General features: G+C 38.8%; 1 protein-coding gene across 3 annotated transcripts in view; it reads right to left on the bottom strand.

Annotated features, from left to right (window-relative positions):
* Window positions 1-23,347, bottom strand: part of ADPGK (ADP dependent glucokinase) — a 31,637-nt gene extending 8,290 nt beyond the window's left edge. For 2 of the 3 annotated variants that reach the window (XM_031956661.1, XM_031956662.1), the window contains exons 1-4: window positions 23,016-23,347; window positions 15,291-15,516; window positions 8,089-8,151; window positions 3,872-3,992 (exon numbers count right to left, since the gene is read on the bottom strand). In XM_031956661.1, the coding sequence (XP_031812521.1) occupies window positions 3,872-3,992; window positions 8,089-8,151; window positions 15,291-15,516; window positions 23,016-23,239 (634 nt within the window). In that variant the 5' untranslated portion in view covers window positions 23,240-23,347. The remainder of the gene's footprint in view (window positions 1-3,871; window positions 3,993-8,088; window positions 8,152-15,290; window positions 15,517-23,015) is intronic. The other variant, XM_031956663.1, reaches the window with a different exon arrangement.
* Between the last annotated feature and the right edge of the window lie 578 nt (window positions 23,348-23,925).

The raw sequence follows: 23,925 nt of genomic DNA, 5'->3' as shown, positions 1-23,925 counted from the left end.
TAAAGAGAGCACAGAAAGAAAATCCAAGTACCTCATAAGAGAAATGTTGGGAAGAAGTTTGGGAACAAAAATTATGCTTTTATATGTTTATTTACTAATATACATAGTAATATTGAGTGAACTTGATATATTTTAAACATAAGTAATAAACGAAATCTCATTAAGTATCAAGAATATTTGACAGATTGAAATATGGCATTGTAAAGTGATTTCTTCTTCAAAAGAAACATCTACAGAAAGATCATCTAAGGACACTGTATGTCAAGAAAATCTAGACCTTAGGGAAATTTATAGAGATGAAATAGAAAACATTTAACACTATTTAGATGAATACCAAAAAGAAAACAAAAACTATGGAAGCATACTACAGACCTGTTTGGCCATTTGGGAAGAGATGATGATGAGTTCTTTGTACTACTAATAAAATTGGCAGAGAGTCAAGAAGTAGTAGTCATGGGAGAATATAACAAGACATCTGTTGACAGTCTCATTCTGCTAAAAGCAAAGCATCTGATTCATTCCTGACTAGCCTCCTTGAAAATATTTCTTAGGAGGATAAGTGAAATGGGAGGAGGTGAGAATCTGAACTTAAAAAAAAAAAAAGTCACAGAATTTTGGGAGTTGGAAGAGATCTCAGAGGTTGGTCATCTAGTTCACTCATCCCTGAATGCATATTTACTAATTAAATACAAAAACTTGGATTAAAATATAATTTTTAAGAGAAAAGGATGAAATGACACCTTCTAAAGTTAACAGGAATCTGGCGTCTGGGTGGAGGGCAGTAATCTGGTCAGACCTGCTTTTTGGCAGCCCAACAGAGGATGAGTTAATTAAGGTAGACTGAAGCACAGACAGTTCTAAGGGAGAGGGGAAAGCCTGGACTAAGAGGAGGAGCTGTAGGAGTAAAGAAGGCAGAGGTGAGATGTGAAACAAGATTCTGCACCTGATCAGATCTGTAAAATGAGGGGGAGAGAGTGAAGAGCAAGGTATAGGTATTCTGGGAGACTAGAATAATCATAATAATAGCTACTATTTCACAGGGCTGTAAGGTCTGGAGCCGACCATATATTCTCACCCTGGATCCTCATCCCTGAACTGTGAATGAAGTGTTGGTGCTATTATCATAACTCACATTATACAGATGAGGAAAAGAGGCCTGCAATGCCTGGAAAAGCCAAGGCCTTGTCTGACCATCAGACTCCCCCACTTCAGGTCCAACACTTTGAACTAGCATGGGGATGGTATTGTCCTTGACCAAAATAAGGGAGTTCAGAAGAGAGATTTAGGGGGAAAGATGATATAATGAGATGTACCCATGCAGACTGCAAAGCAGCCATATCTTGTGCACATCGGGCTCTACCGTCTATGGCACCTGTAGGTATCATGTATTTTCTAGCTTGTTCCTATTTTTCCTGCTGCGTTATCTGAGAACATGATGGCCAGTACAGCTTTTCTGTAGTCAGCTAAGGTGCAATCAGTTCTACTTCTGCCATCCTTCTCTAGTTTTGTATATAAGTTTATATCATTTACATCCATAATTATGATTAAGTTTATCCTCTGTCAAAGCCTATTATATTTTTTCCCAATTAAAAAATAATCAGCATTAGACATTAATGAGTTTATGCTATATAGAACAATGCCAACCTTCTGTTTCCCATCAGCCCTAGATATGGTGCCTCCCTTCCCCCCAACTTGTCATCTTTAAAATCTTAAATCATATAAATGTAAAGGTCACTCATAATTCAGATGGAAATTACAGAAACCCTGGGGGAAAGTGAATGTCATCTTAAGAGTTGGAGTGTGTGTCACTTAAACTCAATGTGTAAATTCTTTGGCAAATAAGATTAATGGCTTGCAAATCAGACAACTGAAAATGTAAAACAGTAAGCAATAAAATTCAACTGCACTATCACAGCAAGACAATCATAGGTATTAGGTTAATTAAGCTTTCAAAATATCAAAATGAATTATCATGGTGATTCCATAGGAACTGAACATTTTCAAAGCATTTTATTTGCCTCTACACACAAGTTTTTTGGGCATTCTAACCCTTCCTCCTCAGAAGAGCTCTATGGTTATTGATTTTATGAAAAGTTTTAAAAACAAAAGCTAAAAGCTTTAAAAAAAAAAATACCTCTTTGAGAAGAGTAGGAATGAGTAGAAAAAGAATGAAATTGAGACATTTCTACAAAAATCTTAAAAACATCATTTATCAGAGGATGGGGCCAGATTTCTTACTGTAAGCAGACTAATTGTAAAGTTCTTGCCAGATGATGATGGTTTCAACTCTCTTGCCTTTACTCAAACTTCATCTAAGGTGGAATTTGTACTTAAGCTGTTTGAATTAGGAAAATGGATGTTTAGTCAAGAATAACTCAAGTTATTGAATTAAAAATTTAAGTGATGCTAAAAACATAAGGAGAGAAGAGACCTTTTCTTTCCTTTCAAGGAAGGAAAGCTTAGAAAACAAAGGGTAGATTGTTCATTCTCCCAGGGGAATGTGAAGAAATTGATCATGTAGTTTGGGATAATGTACTCACTCCAAAATGCAGAAACAGAAGAATTGATCATCTAATCAGATTCTGGACTATATGTAACATAATTCTACTACTAAATGCAAGTAAGATTACTCTGGAGCTGGCCTCTATACCTCATATGAGGATTTTTAATTAACACTGAGGATTTTGGCCAGTACTTTCTACCATACTTTTCACATAAAAAGCTAATAATGTTTAAGCACTAATTATCCTTACCACACCTTTGTAAAATATTCAGTCAACAACAACTTGTTTCACAGTTATGGGAATTAAGGCGGGAAGAAACTAAGACTCCTTTATCATCAAATGAGAATCACCACACCAAATTTAGTTCCCAATTGTAAGGGCATGTCCTTCTTGAGTTCCTGATCAATTCTGATAAGAAGCTCAAAAAAATCTCAGGCTAGAAACAAGAGCTTCTTTTTATACCTGGACAAACACTATAATTCATCATACAACACTGCACATCGGAATAGGAGTTAAAATTAAACTGGCATTCTTCCAGTTGCTTGGCTTAGAAACTGTTCACTAAAATATACTTTTTGTACTCCAGTGAATACATTACTCTCTTTAGGGTAAAGACATGAAGAGTCAAAAAGTCTGTTGGAATGCATGTAGAATAGTGAAAGAGAAGGGTACAATAAACATGGGAACTACTCTACAGAGAAGAAATTAATATGTTTCAAAAAATTTCATGCCAATCCAGAAACTGATACCACATGCAATTCATCATTCAGGATCAAATTATACTCATTTTTGTTAACACTGAAAATAATTTGGGGGCTAAATTTCTATATTTTGAAGTAGCTTTCCCTTGATTCCTTTATAAACAAATTGAAAAGATAACTAAAGTTAAACTGGATATTCATTTTTTTCAATCTTTCCGTTCACTTCTTCAATCACTACAAGTAACTATTAATAAATAGCAAATTAACCAAAACAGCCCAGAGAATCAGTTTTTTATTATTCAGAGCTGACAATAAATGGTCAGATGAGTCAGGTATAAGAGATTTTAACAATCAACTTGCAGAATTGTGTCTCACACTGCATAATGTCTTTTGAATAGTAGAAAGTATCACGAGTTTGAAATAGTATGCAGTGATGGTGCTACACTTTGAATTTCTTTCATACACCTTGGGTTTCAAAACAAGGGTGATTTTCTAGATGGCCCAACTCCCCCAAATCTCCCTGAGACAAAGGTAAAAGGTACTAACGACAAAGCTTTTTAGTTTCTATAATTATTTAAAGAATTCAAGGTCTATTTTATTTAAGCAGCTAATGATATATACTTTTAATGTGGCTAAGAAGAGAAACTTATTAAGCATTTTCATTACCTGCTTGATACTCCAGAATGAGATGGAACTCATCTACTTCTTGCATTGATTCTGGGGGAACAACTATATTGTCATCAAGAAGTTGGTGTAGCTTGGGGCCAACTGGACCACAAAGAAGAACCTGGAGAGAACCAAAATGAAGTCTATCAAGAGGTTCTTTTCCCAATAAATTTAAGTTCTGACTGCTAAAGCACACACAATTCAATCCCTCTACTAAAATATACCATTGTGGTTTGGAGGGAATACTAATGACAGAGAGCATTATCATTAAGAGAGGTGATTTTCCTAGAATGTTCTAAGGAGGTGGTAAGTCAAGGGACTAGAAACAAAGATGGGAAATCACACAGACTCTATAGATAATAGATTTGTTGTTAAAGCAAGATCTCCATTGTAGCCCCACTTTTACTCTCTTCCTTTTCCTAAGCCACCAAACACATGTAGGTAGAACAGAGAATACCAAATCATACTACAATCCGCCATTTCACCAGGCACACCAGCTCAAAGGTACTAAAGGAAAACTGATCTGTTTCAATTTTAGACAAGTAGAGAAAAGGTGTCTTGGTAACATAACATAATTAATGACAACTTGGCCTAATTTATACAAGTAATTTCTTTTTAGGTTTTTTTTTTTTTAAACACATATGTACTAATCTTCAAAGTAAGGGAATTGTCTAGACATACGTCAATGCAGAAAAGAAATGGAAAATGTTACGAAATCTTCCTAAAATCTGCTCTAACCTAAGGCTCCCTTTGCCTTTCTTATTGTAAATCACCTCATAACTGCCAATGTACCTCAGTTCTGACAAGCTGCTTCCTCTGCTACTCCAGTCCTGGGACTCTCTCAAGCAAATAGTGTGGAATTCTTTGGTGGCTGTGCAACACAGACAAATGTCCATTAGCATGAGCAATGTCTGAACAAGGACTGTCATGTCCAAAAGGTGAGGAACAAATAAGTATCATATTAACGTCTTTTCAAATGACTAAAATAAATTTAGAATTTGCTACTTGGCTTACTGTTTTTTTCAATGAGTAAGTACTATAGCATTTTAATAATAGCACATACTAAGAAATAAAAATTAGATTTCATAGGATTAAAATATGCTTTTCTTCCCTTCCTCCTTTTATCACATCCATATATCAACACTGAAGGTATTCCTGGCCTCAACTAGGCAACCTATCACTTGGCCCTATAATCTCTGCATTTAATTTTACATACCAGCAGTTCTCTTCTAGTCTGGATTTTTTGTTTTTAATCTTTTTAATTGCTTTATTTTTTTTCTGGTTATAAATTAACTTTTTTTAGAGACACATTTCTTTATGAATCATGTTGGGAAAGAAAAATCAGAACAAAAGGGAAAAATCTGATTTTGTTTTTAACAAGAAGCCACAAGTTACCTACTCTTACAGAATGAAATAGCTATTGGTCCTCAGCCTTCAGAGATTTGAAGAATCACAGTTCCTGATGACAGTTAAAAGGGATGAAGAGATCATTTAGTCCAAATCAAATTCTTGCAACACTAATGAAATGGTCACCTAGTCTCTGGTGAAGATCTCCAATCTCTTTGATTGTTCAGTAGCTCTTAGTTACGAGTTGAAATCTGCCTCTCTGCAATTGATGAACACTCTTTCTAATTCTGCATGATAAATCTCATCCCTCCTCTTCCTTGGCAATCCTTTAGACTCTTGAAAACAGTAGTCACATTCCTCCATATTTTTTTTTCTCCAGGCCAAACTCTTCAGTCCTTAAAACTATCTATATATGTCATGATCTCAAATGCTCTAATATCCTACAGAAGTTAGGATATCCTAATCTTGTTTCCCCTGATACACTGTATTTCTCAAAATGTGGTATCCTAGACTAAATATTCAAGGTGTCAACTCATGAAGGCAAAATCCAGTGGGACTATCACTTACTCAGCCTTCTATTCATGAAACCTAAAATCACATTAACCTTTTTGATCATCAAGACACAACAACTATTTACACTAAGATGTTTACACCAGATGTTTTCTAATACCTGTAGCCTGCTCCATACTTCCATGAAATTGATTTCTGATTCCATATGTAGGATTTTCCATTTAATATCACTCAAGTCTATGGAGAATTTTTTGGATCCTTACTATTTCTCATTGTGTAATCAAAATTTCCAACTTTTTCTCATCTCCAAGATATGAAGAACATGTAATGCATGCCTCCATACAATTCAGCAATGAGTAGTTAGAAGAGAAAAGCAGTGCTTCATTAGATTTCTCAACCCCTAATCAGTTTTTTTTCTTCTTCAATATGATTTCCTCTTCTAGAGTTATACTTTCAATGGACAGCAATAAAAATAATAGTCTAAACTGCTCCTAATGTATTCAGTTTGTTGCCCAGAACTTTGTAGTCCTCAGTGGTAGTATTATCTATCCCTCAACTAAATCACCATTAGCAAAGATACTGGAATTGTCCATTAGATCTGATTAATCATGGGAGGCAATTTCATCCCTGATACAAATCCCATGAAGACAGAATACTTCTGCCAATACGTGACTGCCAATATATGACTTGTCTTGCTATCCCTCAGCAGGTTACCATCCCCTTACCTACTGCTTCATTCTTCTTCTAATATGTACTAGATAACTGCTCTGTGGAAAGAACCTATGAATCCATATCCACACCCTGTACAAGAAGTGCCTCTTAGATATGACTCAGAAGCTTCAATATTCCTTTCTTCACTGTCACATTATTTCACCCTTCATTATCTTGACATGGATTCAGGTTCTCCATCTTGAGACATTTTGCCCCCTTCATTTTTTTTTCCCCACATCATGATTTTTTTTTAATCAGTCCACCCACTTTCAGAGGCATCAAAGCAAGTTAAATATAATTTTCTGAATATCTTTTTGGTTCTCTAAAAATTGATATTAGTCCAGGGCCTCTCTGGGGGCTGTTCCTTCAAAAATAGCTTTGAGCAGGCATAGAAGAGGGGAAAGACGCCCCTCCAGATTCAAAGACGGCTCTGAAGAAGGCGATTGCAGTGATTCAATTTTTATTCTCTCCAGAACCTTCCAAGTTTCCCAAACTCAGAGAAGGCCAGTTGGACAGGCATAGAAGGCTCATGAGGCATAGAAGAGGGGAAAGACGCCCCTCCAGATTCAAAGATGGCTCTGAAGAAGGCGATTGCAGTGATTCAATTTTTATTTGCTCCAGAACCTTCCAAGTTTCCCAAACTCAGAGAAGGCCAGTTGGACAGTCTTTTTCATGATCTTCATGACTGAGAGTAATCTCATGAGCCTTCATCTGATAAACTTCCAACCAAATCCAAGGAGAATGTATGTAAAGGGAATGGTCTTGATTTACCTATTTTTATCTGGCTCTATGCCTGTCCCATTTCCTCCTTCTATAGGCTCAATGATATTCTTAGTGCTCTATCTAGTTTATCAGTTTTTTGGCTTTTTTTCACTCCTCAATGACAGAGTATCTCCTAAATATCTGAGATTTCCACTTAACTCCCCAAAATGATTTGGTGTGTGTACTAAAGGGGAAAAAATTACCACTTGATAATGCTGATGCCTCCAAACCCCTCATTTTCCTAATATTTAACCATATTCAATTCTTGCTATTCATAGGACACTTTGTCAATATGATCCTGCTTTCCAATCCTACTACCTTAATTCAAGGTTTAATTATTTTACAACTGGATTCCAGGAATAAGTTGGCTGATCGACAACTTCATATCATACAACATACAACTTCTATCAGCCTTTTCTTCTTTAGTCTTCCTAAGTTTTAATAGCTCTTCTCTGGTTTACCTAACTCAGCATAATAACCTAATAAATTTGCAACAAAAAAGAAAGATGGACAGGGTCCCATTCTAAGTCCTCAGTAGTATGAAGGGATGCGCTCATTGTGTTCATAGTAATAAGCTTTCTCGGATGGCCTTACAGATGACAGTATTACTTTCTAAATTCCTCAAGTGAAACAGACTTCAAGAAATTCTATTAAATGGATCATCCTACACTCATTTGACTCTTAACTTTCCTGTCAAATATACTTGCCTAAATCACTCATATGATTGGCATCTCCTGGTCACCAAAGATCTCTGTCCTCCCACTAAGAAAGTATATTAAGCAGAAAAGAAAGCTATGGGAATGTGAAACTTTCTGGAATGCTTAATCATAAAATTATGGAAATATTTATGAAAGATATTAAAGTTTTTATAGGGAAATTTGACTTACCTTCAAATCTGAATTTGCTGCAAGCTTCTGCCCAATTAAAGCTGCATTTCCTCCAACATAGTGCTGTAAAATAGTTCATTTAAATTTGTTAAATTGATTTGTAAATGATTTTCTTTTACTAAATATTAAAAATATAATTGGATTAATTTTTATGCGCTCCTTCCTGAACTTCACAGGTATTGGTTGAGCTTACTGATTCACTCAAATAGCTGAATGCCTACTATATTTAAGGAACTTTAGATCAAGCAGCACATACTATCTTTCTATTAAATGATCTACCTCTAGGGCATATATTCTGAAATATGGCCTTTCAATTAAAAAGACAAAAAGAAGTACTTCTTCTTTAACTGCTATAATTAAAAGAATTTACTGTCTTGGGAAAATGATTATAAAGTGAGTTTCAAACTGTTTATAATTAAGCATATAGTATTTTCCCTCTGCTAATTATCCAATAGGATTTTATTAGCCTAGAAATGGTGCTAAAAAATATGCAATAGTTGTCAAAGAGCTGATCTTACCTTCTGAGTCATAAATAAAAGGGAAACTGATCATCTATACAAAAGTGCTGACAGATCCTTTAATGATAAGATCTAAAGTCTCCATAAGTCACATTACTGAAGACTGAATAAATCATGTCACATTAATCTCATAGAATATTCTGGTGTTATAAGGCAAATGCCCAAACAGATAAAGTACTGACTTCAGACTTAGGAAGAGCTGGGTTCAAGTCTTGCCTCTACCTACTGGCTCTGTGACCCTGGGCAGATCACTTGACCTCTCAATGCTATAAGTAACTTTCTAAGGTGATAAAATGTAAAGCAGATTCTGCTTGTGAAAAGGCAAAGAGAAAGGAGGTAGCATGTCATGTGGGGGGGCAGCAAACAGGCAACAGGGAAGCCCTGAAGATTCTTGAGGAGGGAAGAAACTGCTTTCAGCAGTGCCATAGTTTGGGAGAGAGAGGGGGAAATTATTTTACTGTATCCTTCCCTCCTTCCAGCCGTGGCTTTCTTTGTCCAACATGTGAATTCTTAGTTATTGTTCCTTCTTGGTGGCCCATTTACCCCTTCCTAATCTTCCTTGGAACTTTCACTGATGGAAGAAAGAAACATTCTAAATCTCCATTTTTAAAAAGTGTCAGTGACTTAAGGGGAGGAGGCCCACCAGACACTCCTGAATTAGAGCTTTCCCTTCCCTTCCCTAGAAGAACAGCTCAGATCCTAAATCCACCATGCTACTCAGGCTGATCCATGAAGTGTCCTGATGAAATCACTGACCCAGGACAATTAATGGGATGTGAGAGGTGAAGGAGGGTGGGGATGAGTTCAAGGCTGTACACTTGTGTGAAAAGGACAGGTGGGGGGCCTTCAAAAGGGGGCAAAGTACAGAGAAGTTAAGTCCGGGGGCAAAATAACAACCTCTATTTTGGATAAGTTGAGTTTAAGATGCCTGTGGGAAATCACAGTGAGACTATCTAACAAAGAAGTTGCTAATGCAGGATAGGAACCCAGGAGAGAGTTCAGAGTTTGCTGTATAGATCTGGAAGTCATCTGCATAGGAAAAATATTTGACTCCATGGGAGTTTATAATATCACCGAGAGAGATTTAGAGAAAGTAAAGAAAAGGCCTTAAGACAGTTACCAGGGTATGTTGAGGACAGAACATGGAGGATGATCTAGCAAAGGACAGTTGACAAATTGGAAAACCAGGAGAGGACAGTGTTGCAAAATGTAACTGAAGAGAAAGTATTAGTGTTTAAAGCAGCAGAGAGATCAAGATGGATGAAGACTGAGAAAAGGTTATTGGATTCAGCATTTAACAAATCACAGCTAAACTTGAAGACCAGTTTCAGTAGAGTAGTGGGGTGAGAAACCAAATTTCAAAGAGCTGAAAGTGAGTGGAAGGGAAGGAAATGAAGGCAATGCGTATAGAAGGCTAAAAAGGAAGACGCTAAGAATATATACTTTTTTAATTACTCTGAGACACAGCATGACATGGTGGATACTGTATTGGACTTGTACTAATAAAGACCTGGACTCACCTAACCTGGCAATTACAAGCTATATGACCTTGGGTACTCTAAGCCTCTGTTTCCTTCTCTGTAAAATGAAAGGTGTTATGGTTAAAATAAGGTAAACTGAGGCACAAAGCTCCAAGCACGATCAATTTATTAGTAAAGTGCAAATTTACCAATAAATAGGATCTCAGCTTCCCCTGCTAATCTGAGACTTCAAGAAAAGGGTACAACTCTTTTATAAATCTGCAAAGTACAGAACAAAAAGCTGACCTTCATAGGCAAGGAATAAGTTGTAATTGGTTAAAGAGCTAGACTCATGAAAGGTGAAATTAATATGACTGATTACAGAGCTGAGGAATGGGCAATTATATGATTGATCAGAAATTGGAAATGAGGTGCTAGCAACAACCCTCTCCTTCCCTTCTGTGACTACTATTTGAGTCTACCTGAAAGATTAGAGATAGTGGTCCTGACCTGTTTGAAGAGCAAACCAGACATCCTTGAAGGATAGCTTGGTAGTATAAAGATACTAGACCAGACTCCCTTGAGGCACAACAGAATAGTGATTAGCAGAACTAGATTCTGAACTTAACTCATTGGCCCACTAAATTTGTTACAGGACAAAATCAATTAATTTTAAATAGGATCAATTAAAAACAGAAATAGAATCAATCTGTTTATTTCAAGGGGTTGGACTAGATTACCTTTAAAGCTCTTTTCGGTTCTAAAGTGGTGTTCCTTGGAACTTAGTAAACAGTGTCACAGAAAAAAATATGTTTTATACCAAACTCTGAAAATTATTAAGACTGAATTTTCAGCATGTTTGCAGGCAAGAAGGAAGGAGCCAGTAGATTAGAAGATAATGAAGATTAAGGAGATTAAGGAGATAAAACCAACGACAGGGCATGCTCCTACAGGACAAAGGAGGGGATGGATCATGAGAACAAGTAAAGGGGTTGATTTTGGACCACTCTTTTCTCAGACTAGAGTAATGGCAGATGAGAAAGAGGAAATTTTAAGTACAGAATGGAAAGAAGTTCATTTTCTCAGCAGAGGGAAAGACGAGACTGCTAAGAAAGAGGGGGACTGAGGAGCACCCACAGAGAGTCAAAGAATAGAAAAATTGCTGCAAAACCATGTCAGCACAGTTGGCATTTCAGCAGTTGTGAGATTTTCTTCCTTCAGTGATATACAGGAATGGGGGAAACAGATGGGGAAGGAGGGAAAGAAGAGACTTAAGCATCTAGGACATGCAGTCAATAAAATCAAACATAGAACCCAAGGTGAAGTTCAAGTGAAGTGGGAGAGCCTATGAAGCACCCTTTCTCCCTCCGTCTTGTATAAATATTAAGATAATATTAATGTCTTTTTCTGAAGCCTTTGGACTAATCTGAAAGAGAATTCTTATCAATCTTTCTTTAATTATATATTCCAAAAATATTCTGCCCTAAATCGTTTCCTCCTCTTACCAAAGACCTAACCATTTCCTTTGAAGCAAAAAATTTGGAAGGAACTTGGTCTTCTCTTTTGAAAGCATTTGGGACTACAAAGGAGGGAGGGAACAAACGGACTTCAAAGAACCCTAGGATGATTTATACTCAATATCAGCATTCTTTTTACCTCTTTCTAAAAAAGAGAATCCTTCAAATGGCTGAAAAGGGAAGGAAGGGTTCTCCAAGATTGCAATCTGTTAATTAAACTGCTGACTAAAATCTTAACTTATATTCAATCTTGACAGTGGAATTTTGTCTATTGTCTGGAAAAGCTGTAAGTTGTAATTCCGAAAAACTTGTAAGAGATTTCCAAGGGCATGAGGGATCTATGAGAGTTTAGGCTTTTCTTTCTCTAGGGAGAAAGATACTTGGAATTCTTTAATCTAAAATGAGTGAAAATCGTTTCTGGGAGGAATATATCTAAAATATAGAGTACAAAATTATCTTCCACAGATGAAAGTGAGACCAGAACAGGGAAAGTGGGACTTGGAGAGTAAGGAATGAAATGACTGAAGATGGCAGAATTAAAAATACTTTTTAAAATTCACATCCAATCCCAACCAATCCTTGTAATTTTAAGATCATCTAAGAATTCTGACACTAAAGTAAATAAGCCTGTTTAAAAAAATTTTTTAACAGTATTTCAAAATATTGTTCGCCTTTGTAATTCTATGTAGTTTATTTTATGCAACATGATTCTGAGCAATCCCCACAGGTTTCATCAGACCATCAAAGGAGTTCCACTTTTGTTTAAAACACAGCCAAGTACTGCTCATTTATGAAGGAGATTACTATAAAAAGAGGTTTGAAAAGTAGGTTGAACTGTGACAATAGAGGGATTTTAATGGTAAGTACATTTCATTTGATAGACAGTGGGGAGATATGATCTTGGGAGACATAGTTGTAAGTTAGATGAGTATTTGTTAGGGTTATTATTGTAAATGGCAGTTTTTCTTATTGGGGAAAGATTACAATAAATCACCTATAGTGTCCCACCTAATTCTTGCTCTCTTTTAAGCCAAAAACTGTATTTTAGAAGAAAATAATAGCAGTACCAGGGAGGGTGAACTGAAGAGTAAACTGGAACCAGATGGATCAGTTAGGAAATGTTCTAACAGTCTTGGCAAGAAATGATGCTCGAACTAAGGTAGCAGCCATGAAAATGAAAGAGTGAATGGAAATGAAACATTACTATTTAACAACAGATTTGACAATGAGGATGAATGAATAATCAAAGATGTCATCAAGATTTTAAGTATGGGTCTCTGAAAGAATGATGATACACTATATCAACAGAAGTACACAAGGAAGGGAGAACAGATTTAACAGTAGGGGGACTTGTGATTTTACTTTAAGATGACACACTGAGTTTGACATCTGCAAGACATTAAGGTGGAAGCTGTTCAGTGGACAGATGGAAACAGATGCCTGGAACTGAGGGATGGTTCAGAATACATCATCAGTTTGGAAGTTATTCGTTAAGAGCAAATACAGAAGTTTATCTTTTAGCCTTCTATTTTATAAGCTGATCACATCTATCAAAATATTTCTGCACAGTAATAAACATTTAAAACTCCTTAGGGGCAGGAATTGTTATATTTTTCTCTTTTTTATCCCTAGCACCTAGAACAACGTGTTATATATACTATATGCTTTTAAGTATTGTTGTATTGAATTGAACTGGTACTCTTCCCCCTCCCCCAGGTATTTGGGGTTAAATGACTTGGCCAGGGTCACACAGTTAGAAAGTGTTAGATGTCTGAAGTCACATTTGAACTCAGATCCTCCTGACTTCAGGGCAAGTACTCTGTCCACTGTACTATCTAGCTACCCCTGAAGTGGTACTTTTAAATAGTTATTATAAACTTAATAATGATAGCAAATATGTATCAAGCATCTAGCCAGGCACTGTACTAAACACTTTACAAAGACTATCTCATTTGATTTTAATAATCATTAACAAATAATAATCAAATATTCATAGATGATAAAGAATAAAATCTTATACAAAACTCATATTCTTTTCTCTCAGCCTCAGCCTTATTCCTTTTTAACCAAGATTCAGTCAGATATAGAGTAATCAGAAAGAAAAAAGCCCACTTTTAAAAAGAGGAATTGTTTATCTTTTTTTGTCAGCCCCCTTTACCAGGGAGTCTGGTGAAAACATGTGCAACTGACCTCAGAATAATGATTTAAAATACATAAAATACATGGGAATACAAAGGGAAACTATCATATTGATATATATCAAAATTTTTAAAAAAACAAGTCCACAGATTTCAAGTTAAGATCCTCTATTAAAGAGGATCTTAAAAATCACAAAAATTTCCTGGGGATAATACAGATTAAAACTGGAGTAGGCATTTCCCAACCCTCAAATCTATTCAAAATTTTTGATTTAGAAAGGGCCTTAATAAAGTACCTAGTCACACTCTTTCACTGAAGCTCACAGAAATCAAGTGCGATGTCCAAGGTTAGTGGAGAAAGGGGAACTAGAACTGTGGCCATTTGACCCTCACTTTATTGCCTTTCCTACTACTCCCATCACAAGGAAGTATACAATCCTACATCTGACATGACAAGCTTTTAAAATGACAATAATGGAGCAAATTTACCAAAAAAAAGGGGCTGGGGGGAAGAAATGGAGAATTATATAAATAACCAAAAACTTTCAAGTCACAATGAAAAAAGTGAGTGGTAGTAAAGTGTCAGCATTAGCCATCAGGAAACCATTGTTAAACTAAAGGATCTCTAAGGTAATTTCCAGCTGTAATTTTTTTTAATGAGGAATTTGCTCTAGCTTCAGAGAAAATCTGAAATGAACAACCTCTTTTCAACAAAAGATAACTTTCACAAAAATCCCCAAGATGCCAAGCCAGTGACATTCCCTTCTTTTACAAACCGACACATACTTTACTCCAGAAGTCAGCAAACATATAACAAATTTCTATCTGGAGTATCCAACATTAATCACACTAAGAAGCTCTTGTCCAAAGTATGTACAAGGAGGAAAACCCTTTGAAAAACTAGAAAATAAAAGGACATGGAATCTAGAGCTAAGATAGAAATCACTGGGCCTAACGCTTTCATTTTTCATGAGGAAACTGATGTGAATCACACATGTTCATAAGATTAGGAGTGACTGAGGATTTGAATGGAGCTTAATCCCAACACAAAGGCCAGGAGCATCCTAGTGCCAAAATGTATGATTCTATCCATAAATGCTCAATTCTCACACCCATAACAAAGTGCCTCTTGTCCTTACTCATCTCAGACGCACTACTTCCAGTTTCCTGGAGGGACACACAAATACAGTCACAATCAACAGAGCATATACCTTAAAAGTAGTCTTATTCCTGAAGGAGAAGGCTCCATGGAGTCACCCTTATACACAAAGAGACTTCGCCAAACTGTCAGTTACAATAAAACAAGGTCAGAAAGTGTGAGAACCCAAGTTTTGGTATTGTGCGTATGTGGAAGGATTTAATAGATGACCCAGATGTGACATATTAAGAAACTGAACTAGGAAAGCCAATGGAATTTAAAGGATATTTATGAGATACAGGAACATATATAGGAACTGTATTCCTTACAAGTATTACAAATATGTCATGAAGTCAAGATGCATGAGCTATCTTTTTAGTACTAAGTTAGCAGTGACAATGCACCCAAAAAAACCCAAAAGAGGAACAGACCTGGGCTCCTGGGAGGGCAGATGCAATCTGGGAGATGTTGTGAAAAGCCTCCTCATCACTGAAGAAGCGCTCAGCAGCTGCTCCTCTGCCCATGAAATGAATGAAAGCTTCTTCCAGATCTTCCCTTGAATGTAAGACACTATGATCTTTTCCATTACCAGGACTGAGGCCAAGCGCTTGTAAGAGTTTCACTCCTGAGAGGACTACGTCCACACAGGCATTAACCCTGAGAAAAAGAAGAAAAAATTGCAAAAAGAACTGTAATACCTTATCACTGAAAGTATGGTAAAAGGGAAGCAATTTAAAGTCTCTTATATTTTAAAAGATTGAAGTGTTAGAAACAATATTCTGAACCCCCAAAAGGGCATAGTGAATGAATACTCGAAATAAGTGAGTTTAAGTTATACTTTAATTTAACTTAGAGTTATACTTTAAAATCCCACCCTAACTCCTCCTCCTCCAAGTTTCCACTGGAAGAGACCCTTCAGAATCATACTACATGCACATGCATTCCTTAATATGTCCCACTCCCCTGATCATATGTTGCATGTTAATGAAGCCTAAGCTCCTCCTGGGGAGAAGTTAACATGAGGCTAATTAAGCACACGCAGTAGCAAGAACACTGTGATCACAGTTTGAACCCAGGGGGTTTGAATCTCTGTCATGTCTTGTGGTCTTTGAATTACTAATGGGTCACAACCCAGGGTCCATTACAAACTGCATGTCCAGTCAAGGAATGTGGAGTAATTAAAACCCCCCCATCCAGATTTTTTGTCTTTTTGTAAAAGCTCACTTTAGTCACCTCTAAATCACAGATCTTTCTTATCTCTCTTCAATTTACAATTAGTAGGCTATCAGTTTGTTAGTTAAGCCCTAAACTTTGAGTACATATAGACTTCTTAAATTTCATCTAATTGCTAGACTGCTAGAGACTAATCTGCACTAATAATGTACTAATATGTACAATAAAGTTTATTTGTGACTATAAGCATTACTGCTGGCCAAAGTAGTATTGACCAATGGTTTGATTCCCCTCTTGTTCCTCATCTTTGTAGCCAAGTTACAGCTTCTGTAAGAACCTTATCCTCCCACACTCCTCACAAAAAGGATCTGACTTGAAGAATTCATCCCATATTGACTGAGGGTCTAACAATGTACTAGCTCACGACAGGTAACATAAAGACAACAAGGTCAGAGATCTAAAGATGGGACAGATCACAGAAGAAATCCTCTAGAACAATCCATTTTCCAGGTATGGAAGATGAAACCTCAAAGAGAGTAAATAACTTTTCCTGATAATGCAAACAGCTGATCCACAATTAAGACCCACGCACTCTGACTTCAGATTCTGTTCTTTTCCCACTATGAGCTGAACCAGAGCAGCTGAATTTTTCTGAACACTAAAAGCAAACATTCAAGATCCTTAAACTTACTATGGTGAGAAACTAATAAAGTTGTACAAAGTTTGTCCACTTTCAGTTTTTACAGACCTTCTGCTCCCTTTTCCAGCTACTTTTCCAAGAAGAAAGATTTAATTATAACATCTGCCAAACCACCCCCTCAGAGCTCACCTCCCTCTGCCCCAGGGGCTGGTACTGGATCATCTTTAATAGAACTATGGTGAGATTCCCCCATAGGAATCTGAAAATGGCTCAGATGTACTAAGAAGCTAAATCGTCTCATCTTAGTAATAAGCAAAACCACAGTTCACAGGCTTTAATTAAGTTTTATAGCTTAAGACAACTAAGAAAATATAAACTCACTAATAAAAGGGAGCTGAAGGATTTGTTTAAAAGATATTGCAGCTATTTTGGTAAATATGTCCCTCCCCACTTTATAAAAAGTTGCTTTTTTGGAAACTAAATGAATTTACACATTTTTAAAAAGTTTTGTTTTTTGGTTTTTTAAGTTTACTATCCAATCTTTTTTCTGACTTTCTCCACTACCCATTCTCTTATTCCATTTCACTGCTCTCCTTTCTGTTCTATAGACAGGTCACAAAACTTCTAGTACCCATTTAATGTAAAATTAATTAAGGGACTGTGTACAGACCACAATTCTAGGCGACAGGCAAGACAAAATTTATATAGGGCAGTATTTTTGCGCAGATAAAGCTTACAGTTTAGTACAGGGACATATATAAATAATCAGAATACATAATAATACTATATTCAATTCAGAAAATTAGCACAAACAGGGTTAAGATATTGCAATCCTTGTCACCAGGGAGACAATGAAGAGACAAATACAGCTGTAATCAGGAAAGCTAATACAAGATAATTTTAGGTGACTCATATCATGGGGACCATGAACTTGTTTCTTAAAAAATATTTTATAACAATATTAAATCTTAGGTATTTTCTTTTATCTATTTAAAAATATGAATCTGAACAGTCCACAGGCTTCTCCAGAATGTCAAACAGGACCATGATACAAAAAAGGCTAAGAACCTAATAAGGGAATCAGGAAAGATTTCTTCTAGAAGGTACTGCCAGCACCACCAACTAGCTCTGTCCTTTCCACTTTCCCAAATTTTCTTTTTCCTTCCCTCCCTTTCTTTCTTCCCATGGAGAGCTCCCAATGTTAGAACTTAAAGGTTCTCAAGTTGCTTCACTTACCCTTAACCTAATCTGACCAAATCTGAAAGCAAAGATTTCTATTAATACTCAATTCACCTGCACAGAGCAATAAAGAAAGGTTTCAAAACAAAAAACTAACAAAAAACACTTGAGAGCAAGGTGTTTGTTGACCAATTAAAATCTTGAAAGGACTCATGCTTTGGCTCTATCTAACAGAGTATAGAGATGAAATGATAAAGATTTGTCTACATTTCTTATGAACTTCCACTCATCATTCTTTGCAATCAATCTGCTGAACACAACTCTCTCCTGATGGAACGGCCTTTTCTCAGTTTTCATTCCACTTTGTTTTTGAAGCTTTTGATATCTGGTTACTTCTCTCACAGACACAAGCTCTGGTGACTAGAAATCATCTCCCAAAAATTACCAATAATCTCTTAATTACTAAATCAAACTTCTCAATCCTGATTTCTCCTTGAAAACTCTGCAGTCTTTGAAACTACTGCTCAGCTCCTGGATGCTCTCTCCTCTCCAAATTTTTCTGACATGGTTCTCTCCTAGTTCACCCCTCTTTACTCCCTCTCATGCATGCCCATTAACTGTGAGGGTTCTCCAAGACTCTTGTCTCTGGTCTTTTTTTTCCTTTCTCTCTACATAATCCCATTTAATCTCATCATCTCCTATGAATCTAATCATCATCTCTATGCTGATGATCCTTAGATTTGTCAAGAGCGCCAACTTGAGTGTCATCCTTGATTCACCTATCAACTATACAATGTTAAATTCTGTAATTTGTAGCTTTACAACATCTGTCACAGGGATCCCCTTTTCTCTACTTATTTTAAATCAATTAGTATTATGTTCCAACTATGTGCCAGGTACTGTGCTAAGCACTGAGAATACAGAAAGCGTAAGACAGTTCTTGCCCTCAAGGAGTTTACTATCTGAAGGATATAGTTACACCATTCCAGTTTAGATCTTCATGGTCACTTGCCTGGACTACTGAAATAACATTCTGATTGGTCTCCCGGGTTCAAGTCTTTCCTTGAACAAATCCATCTTTCACTCAGATGGCAAAGTGGTTTCCTACAGTCTAAGTCAAACCCTGCCACTCTCCTGCTCAGTCTGCTCCAGGATTTAATAGACTGTTTGGCACTGAAAACTTTCCACTCGCTTTCTATCTTTCCAATCTTATACCTAATTTCCTTCCTAGTCTATATGATGCAGCCACCCTTCTTATTGGGTCTACATGGGCTGCCTTTCTAACCCCAAACTCATAGATTCCCTGACTTCCCTCAAGGCTCAATTCATGTCCTACCCTGCAAATTATTCTGTGTCCTTTCAGTGTTTGGTGCCTTCCCCTTTCTGATTACTTTTATCTGCTTTGTACTACATACTACATACACCTAGTCATTTACATGCTTTTACCCAATAGAAATGTAAGCCCTCTGAAGGAAGAGATTTCTGCTCTCCTCCTCACCCTCCACCTTTCTGTGTATCATATATTGTAAAAACTTTAAAAATAGCAGTTTATTGACTGGCTTCATTAACACATTATTCTCTTGTTTCTCCTAGTCCCCGATTCCTTTCTCAGTTTTCCTTACTAGATCATCACATTTTTACCTAGCTACTAAGAAGCTTCCCAAAGACAGTGTCATAAACTATTCTCTCACTATTCCCCTTGGTTAAATTATCATCTCTATGCAAAAGATTATCACATCTCTTTATCTAGATCTCACTAAACTCTGGTACCACCATATCACTAACTGCCAGCAAAACATTTCTACATGAAATGTCTGGTAGATATTCCAAACTCAACATGACTTGTTATAGATGAAAAACCCAAGTTAAGCAACTTATCTAAATGAGAAAGCTGCAATCAAAACTCAAGTCTTCTAACTTAAATCCAGAACTTTTCCCAATATATTATGAGGCCCCTCCCCAAATTCTCCATTTTGATTAATTAACTTTGGTATTCTTAGCTTATCTGATAGCAAGACTTATGGTATATATGGAACATAAAATGGTATGGCTTTCTTCCCAGAAATCTTTTGCACTACTCTCATATTAGGGAACTTCAATATCTATACTTACTCTCTTGAATACCCTAAGTTCCCAGTTTCTCAATCTACTAAATAACTAGTTTCATAAGGACTTGAACCCAGAGGTTTCTGTCTCCAAGTCGGCTGTCTCCACTTTGGCTTCTTCAAAGAAAGACAGGCCCATCCTAACCCTCAAAATAAAAAAAAAAAAAACAAAAAAACAAAAACAAAGTTCTGAAATATTTTACAATATTTCTGCAATACGTGACAAAACCTAACAGATTAACTTCACAAAGTGGGCCCACCACAGGATGTGGTGTTCTCCTGTATATACACAATTCAATAATTAAGGTAGACACTAGGGGATGAAAAGATGGAAAAAAATTGGACTCCCTGCTGCCCCCAAGAAGCTTACAATTTAACAGGGGAGAGGGAGTTGGATGTGACATTCACACAGGGTGGGACAGAATTGGAGAAACTGCTCTAGAAAAAGTTGAGGAGAAAAGCTCCCTTTCCCCAGATCACAAGAGCAAGTAACTTGCCAAGGTCACAAAAAGCATTAGATTTTGGATTTGAATCTGTATTTCCCTGACTCCAAATCCAGAGCTCTTTGTACTGTACAGACCTGCCTCTTTTTTTTTTTCATTTAATGCTTTCTCTAATTTACCTTTACATAATGGCACTTTCCAGGATAACCCAGGAATCAAACAAGTCTATGCTAATGAGGGCCCACACAAGTAATTAGACAAACAACCAGGATGGTGAAGAGAAGAGTTATTTTAAAGTCACAAAGGCATGGAGTATGTTTTGCCTGGCAGCCTAGTTGTGTGTTGAGTGAAAGTTACTTAATCTCTCGCTACTCCCAGGCAATTCTGAGATTAAATTACAGGTAACTACAGATCATAGAGGAAAGCATCACAGGTAACACAGATTCAGAACTTCTCCCCACCCTACCTCTCCAAAAAAAAAAAAAAAATACAAAGCACTTTTCTTACAACTATATGAATAAAGTAGTAGAATACTATCTACACTTTACAAAGAAGGTGAAGTACAGAAAGCTCAAGGATCAGTTATAATTTAAAGCTGCATCTCCAGACTCAAAAGGGAGGATAGATTAAAACAAAGCAAATCAGAAATGAAGGAAAGGGTCCTTATAGCTAAGATTTTTGTCAGAAAAACAAGACATGAAAGACCCGACCAATAAATATTTTTAATCACACATCTGAATGATAAATCCATAATTTATAATACTTGAGGCCTAGGTAGCATTTTACTTAAGATGTCTAGAAGCAGATTTAAAATAAATATCAAAGCTAAGAACCTAACCCACTTCAAACATGACAGTTTAACTTTCACAAGTATATCTCTCTATACAAAAAACTTCTGAATGTTAATGTACTATACAACACAGACAGTGGTAAAACTGAAGGATGGGAAATTGTGTCTACAAGTGAAATGCAAATTACAAAAGGCTTTTCTTGTCAAGTAGTGTGGGAGGCAAATACTAACATTTTAACAGGATTTTGTAGAATCAGAATCACAGAAATTTCAAGTTGGAAGGAACTTCAATGCCTCACTACTCTAACTTGCGCCCCCAAAAATCCCTATTACTTACTAACTACAAAATTGGTTCTCTTTGAAAACAAAGGACAAACAACAAAGACAACACAGGGCGATTCCTTTACTTTGGAGTGAATTGGATTTAAGTGAGGGAGGAGTTGCATCAAGTTGTCAGCCTCTCTCTTCCACAGCCACAGGTCAGAAGCAAGACAAAAATCAAGACAACTGGCACTGGAAAGCAGTGGATGATCTTGATCAACAAGAGACCAAGCTCTAACTGCTCCACAATGCACTTGCCTTTGTGGCCTTGGACAAATTGTTCTCACCTGCCCATTCCACCCAGGGAAAGTTTTCACATGGACAGGACAATCTCTAATCTAAAGGGGAATCTGTGATCCACCAATCACCCTCAACCTCTGCCCATCAGTTCCTGAGATATGGCTGGCCGCTGCTCTTGACACAGCTTCTTGGAACCACAGGCAGGAGGATGAAGGTGCCAAAAAGGTGGATGAGAATCTCTGAAAAGGGCTCAGCAAACTCTCACACCAGAGGTGGCAGTCCTCCCTGAACACCCATACACGCATATAAACTACAACATCACCCAACAACTCATTTCATTTTCCTGAAAGCTTCTATCAGGATAAAGCCATTCCACTTTTGGACAGTTCTGAGAGCATTTTTTCCCTCCCATGGACAGTCTCAGGATTAAATTTTGCCTCCTTGGAATTTCCATCCATGATTAAATTGTCAATTCCTTTTCTACATGGCTCCCCTCCAGATACCTGAAGCTAGCTATTCAGTCTCCATAGCTTTGTTTCCCACTTCTTTCAAGTGATCCTTATAGGACCCAGATTCAAGAGGCTCTCCAGCGGACTCAATCCAGCTTATCAAGGAACTTCCTTTAATTACAAAGCCCAGAATTGAACACAGTCCTCAAGACGTACTTTCAGCGGGGCAACTCTAGCTCCCTTTTCAATTCCTGCAAGTTGTTCACGAAACCCAAGGCTCCGCGAGCTCTTTTTGGATTTGTCTCGGCCCCCAGATCTGATCCTCCCCCCAAAACCTGTATCTGAAGTTGAATTTTTTTCTAAACATCTCTAAGCTTTTACTTTTCTTGGGGAAAGAAGGGAGATGCATTTACTTTTATCTTCCCCTAAAATGCGCGCTGCTGGGAAAGGATGGGATCACAGGTGATCAGTCCTTCACCCGCAGGCAGAGGACGGGTGCGCGCCTTGCCCGGCAGGAGGGAGGTCTGGCCTCCCGCGCTTCCCAGGTTCCGGGGGAACCCCCCGGCCAGTCAGTCCCTCGGACGGCCCGAGCCTCACACGCCCCCCTCCTGCACACGCCCCCCCCAGCGCGCGCCTCCCCGCCCCCTTCCCCCTCCCCCTCGCGGGCCCCGGAGGACAAGGCGGAGGGGAGCACTTCCTGCGCTTCTCCCTTCCGAGACTGGGGGGAGGGGTCGATGACAGCTGGGGTGTCTCCAGGGCCGGCGCCCCTGCTCCAAGGGTCAGGCGAGAGAGCGGGCTCCGCGCCGCCGCACTCACCCCACGGCCACGCGGCTCCACGGCCGCGCGGGGCGCACGATGAGCGCCTCCCAGGCCGCGGCCAGACGACCCTCGGCGGAAGCCCCCCCGGACGGGGGCGCCCAGAGCCCGGGGCCCCAGAGCGCGCGCAGCGCCGAGCCGGGGAGCTCGGGCTGCAGCAGCAGCACGCAGCCGACGGCCAGCGCCAGAAAGCCCGCGCACGCCGGCCCGCTCCACACAGCCATGACGGCGGCCGCGGAGACCGGCGCTGCTCACCCAGACTGGCAGCCCGGAGCGGGGCTTCCGCATCCTGCCGGCGCGCGCCGCTCGTCACCGCGCGCCCTGCGTCAGCACGCACGCCACGTCGGCCGTCGGGCCTGAGCCCGCGCGCGCCCCCTCGCGGCCATCGTCAGCCGAGGGAGGAAGGTCGGAGAGCAAGCCCCTCCTCCCTGGGCCCGCCCGGCGGAGTTCTCCGAACCCGGGTCTCCTCAGCTCCAAAATGGTGTCCTAAGTCTCTCCCGCAAAGGCGTGGCCTTCCAGCCGTTCGGCGGGCGCAGAGCGGAAGAGGCCGAGGGCGGTCAGCAGCGCTAGAAGGGAGGGGCGGGGTGATGGAGCTGACCTCTGCCTCGGCGCTGACCTCTGACCCTGCCGCCCCTTCCCCCTGCTCCGCAGGCTTCGGGAGCGGACCCCGTGGCTCCGCCCTCCCCGAGCCCGGGCTTTGCACAAGTCGGGCGACTTTCCCACAGCGCTGTCTGGGAAGCAGTGTGTTCATGCACAGCTACCTCCTGCGCCCGGGTGATTTGTGCCTACAGGTGTGGGACCGGTTGCGCCCCCCACTGTATCCGAGACGTACTCCGTGGTGGGCCCGGCCCAGCAGCTCTCGGGCCCGCAGGCCTGACCGTTATCCCTCCCCACGCAGGTCCCCAGAGAG

Source organism: Sarcophilus harrisii, chromosome 2 (genome assembly GCF_902635505.1).
Source record: "Sarcophilus harrisii chromosome 2, mSarHar1.11, whole genome shotgun sequence".
Lineage (NCBI taxonomy): Eukaryota > Metazoa > Chordata > Mammalia > Dasyuromorphia > Dasyuridae > Sarcophilus > Sarcophilus harrisii.
Note: the sequence above shows the minus strand (reverse complement) of the source record. Positions and strands in the feature narration are given on the sequence as shown.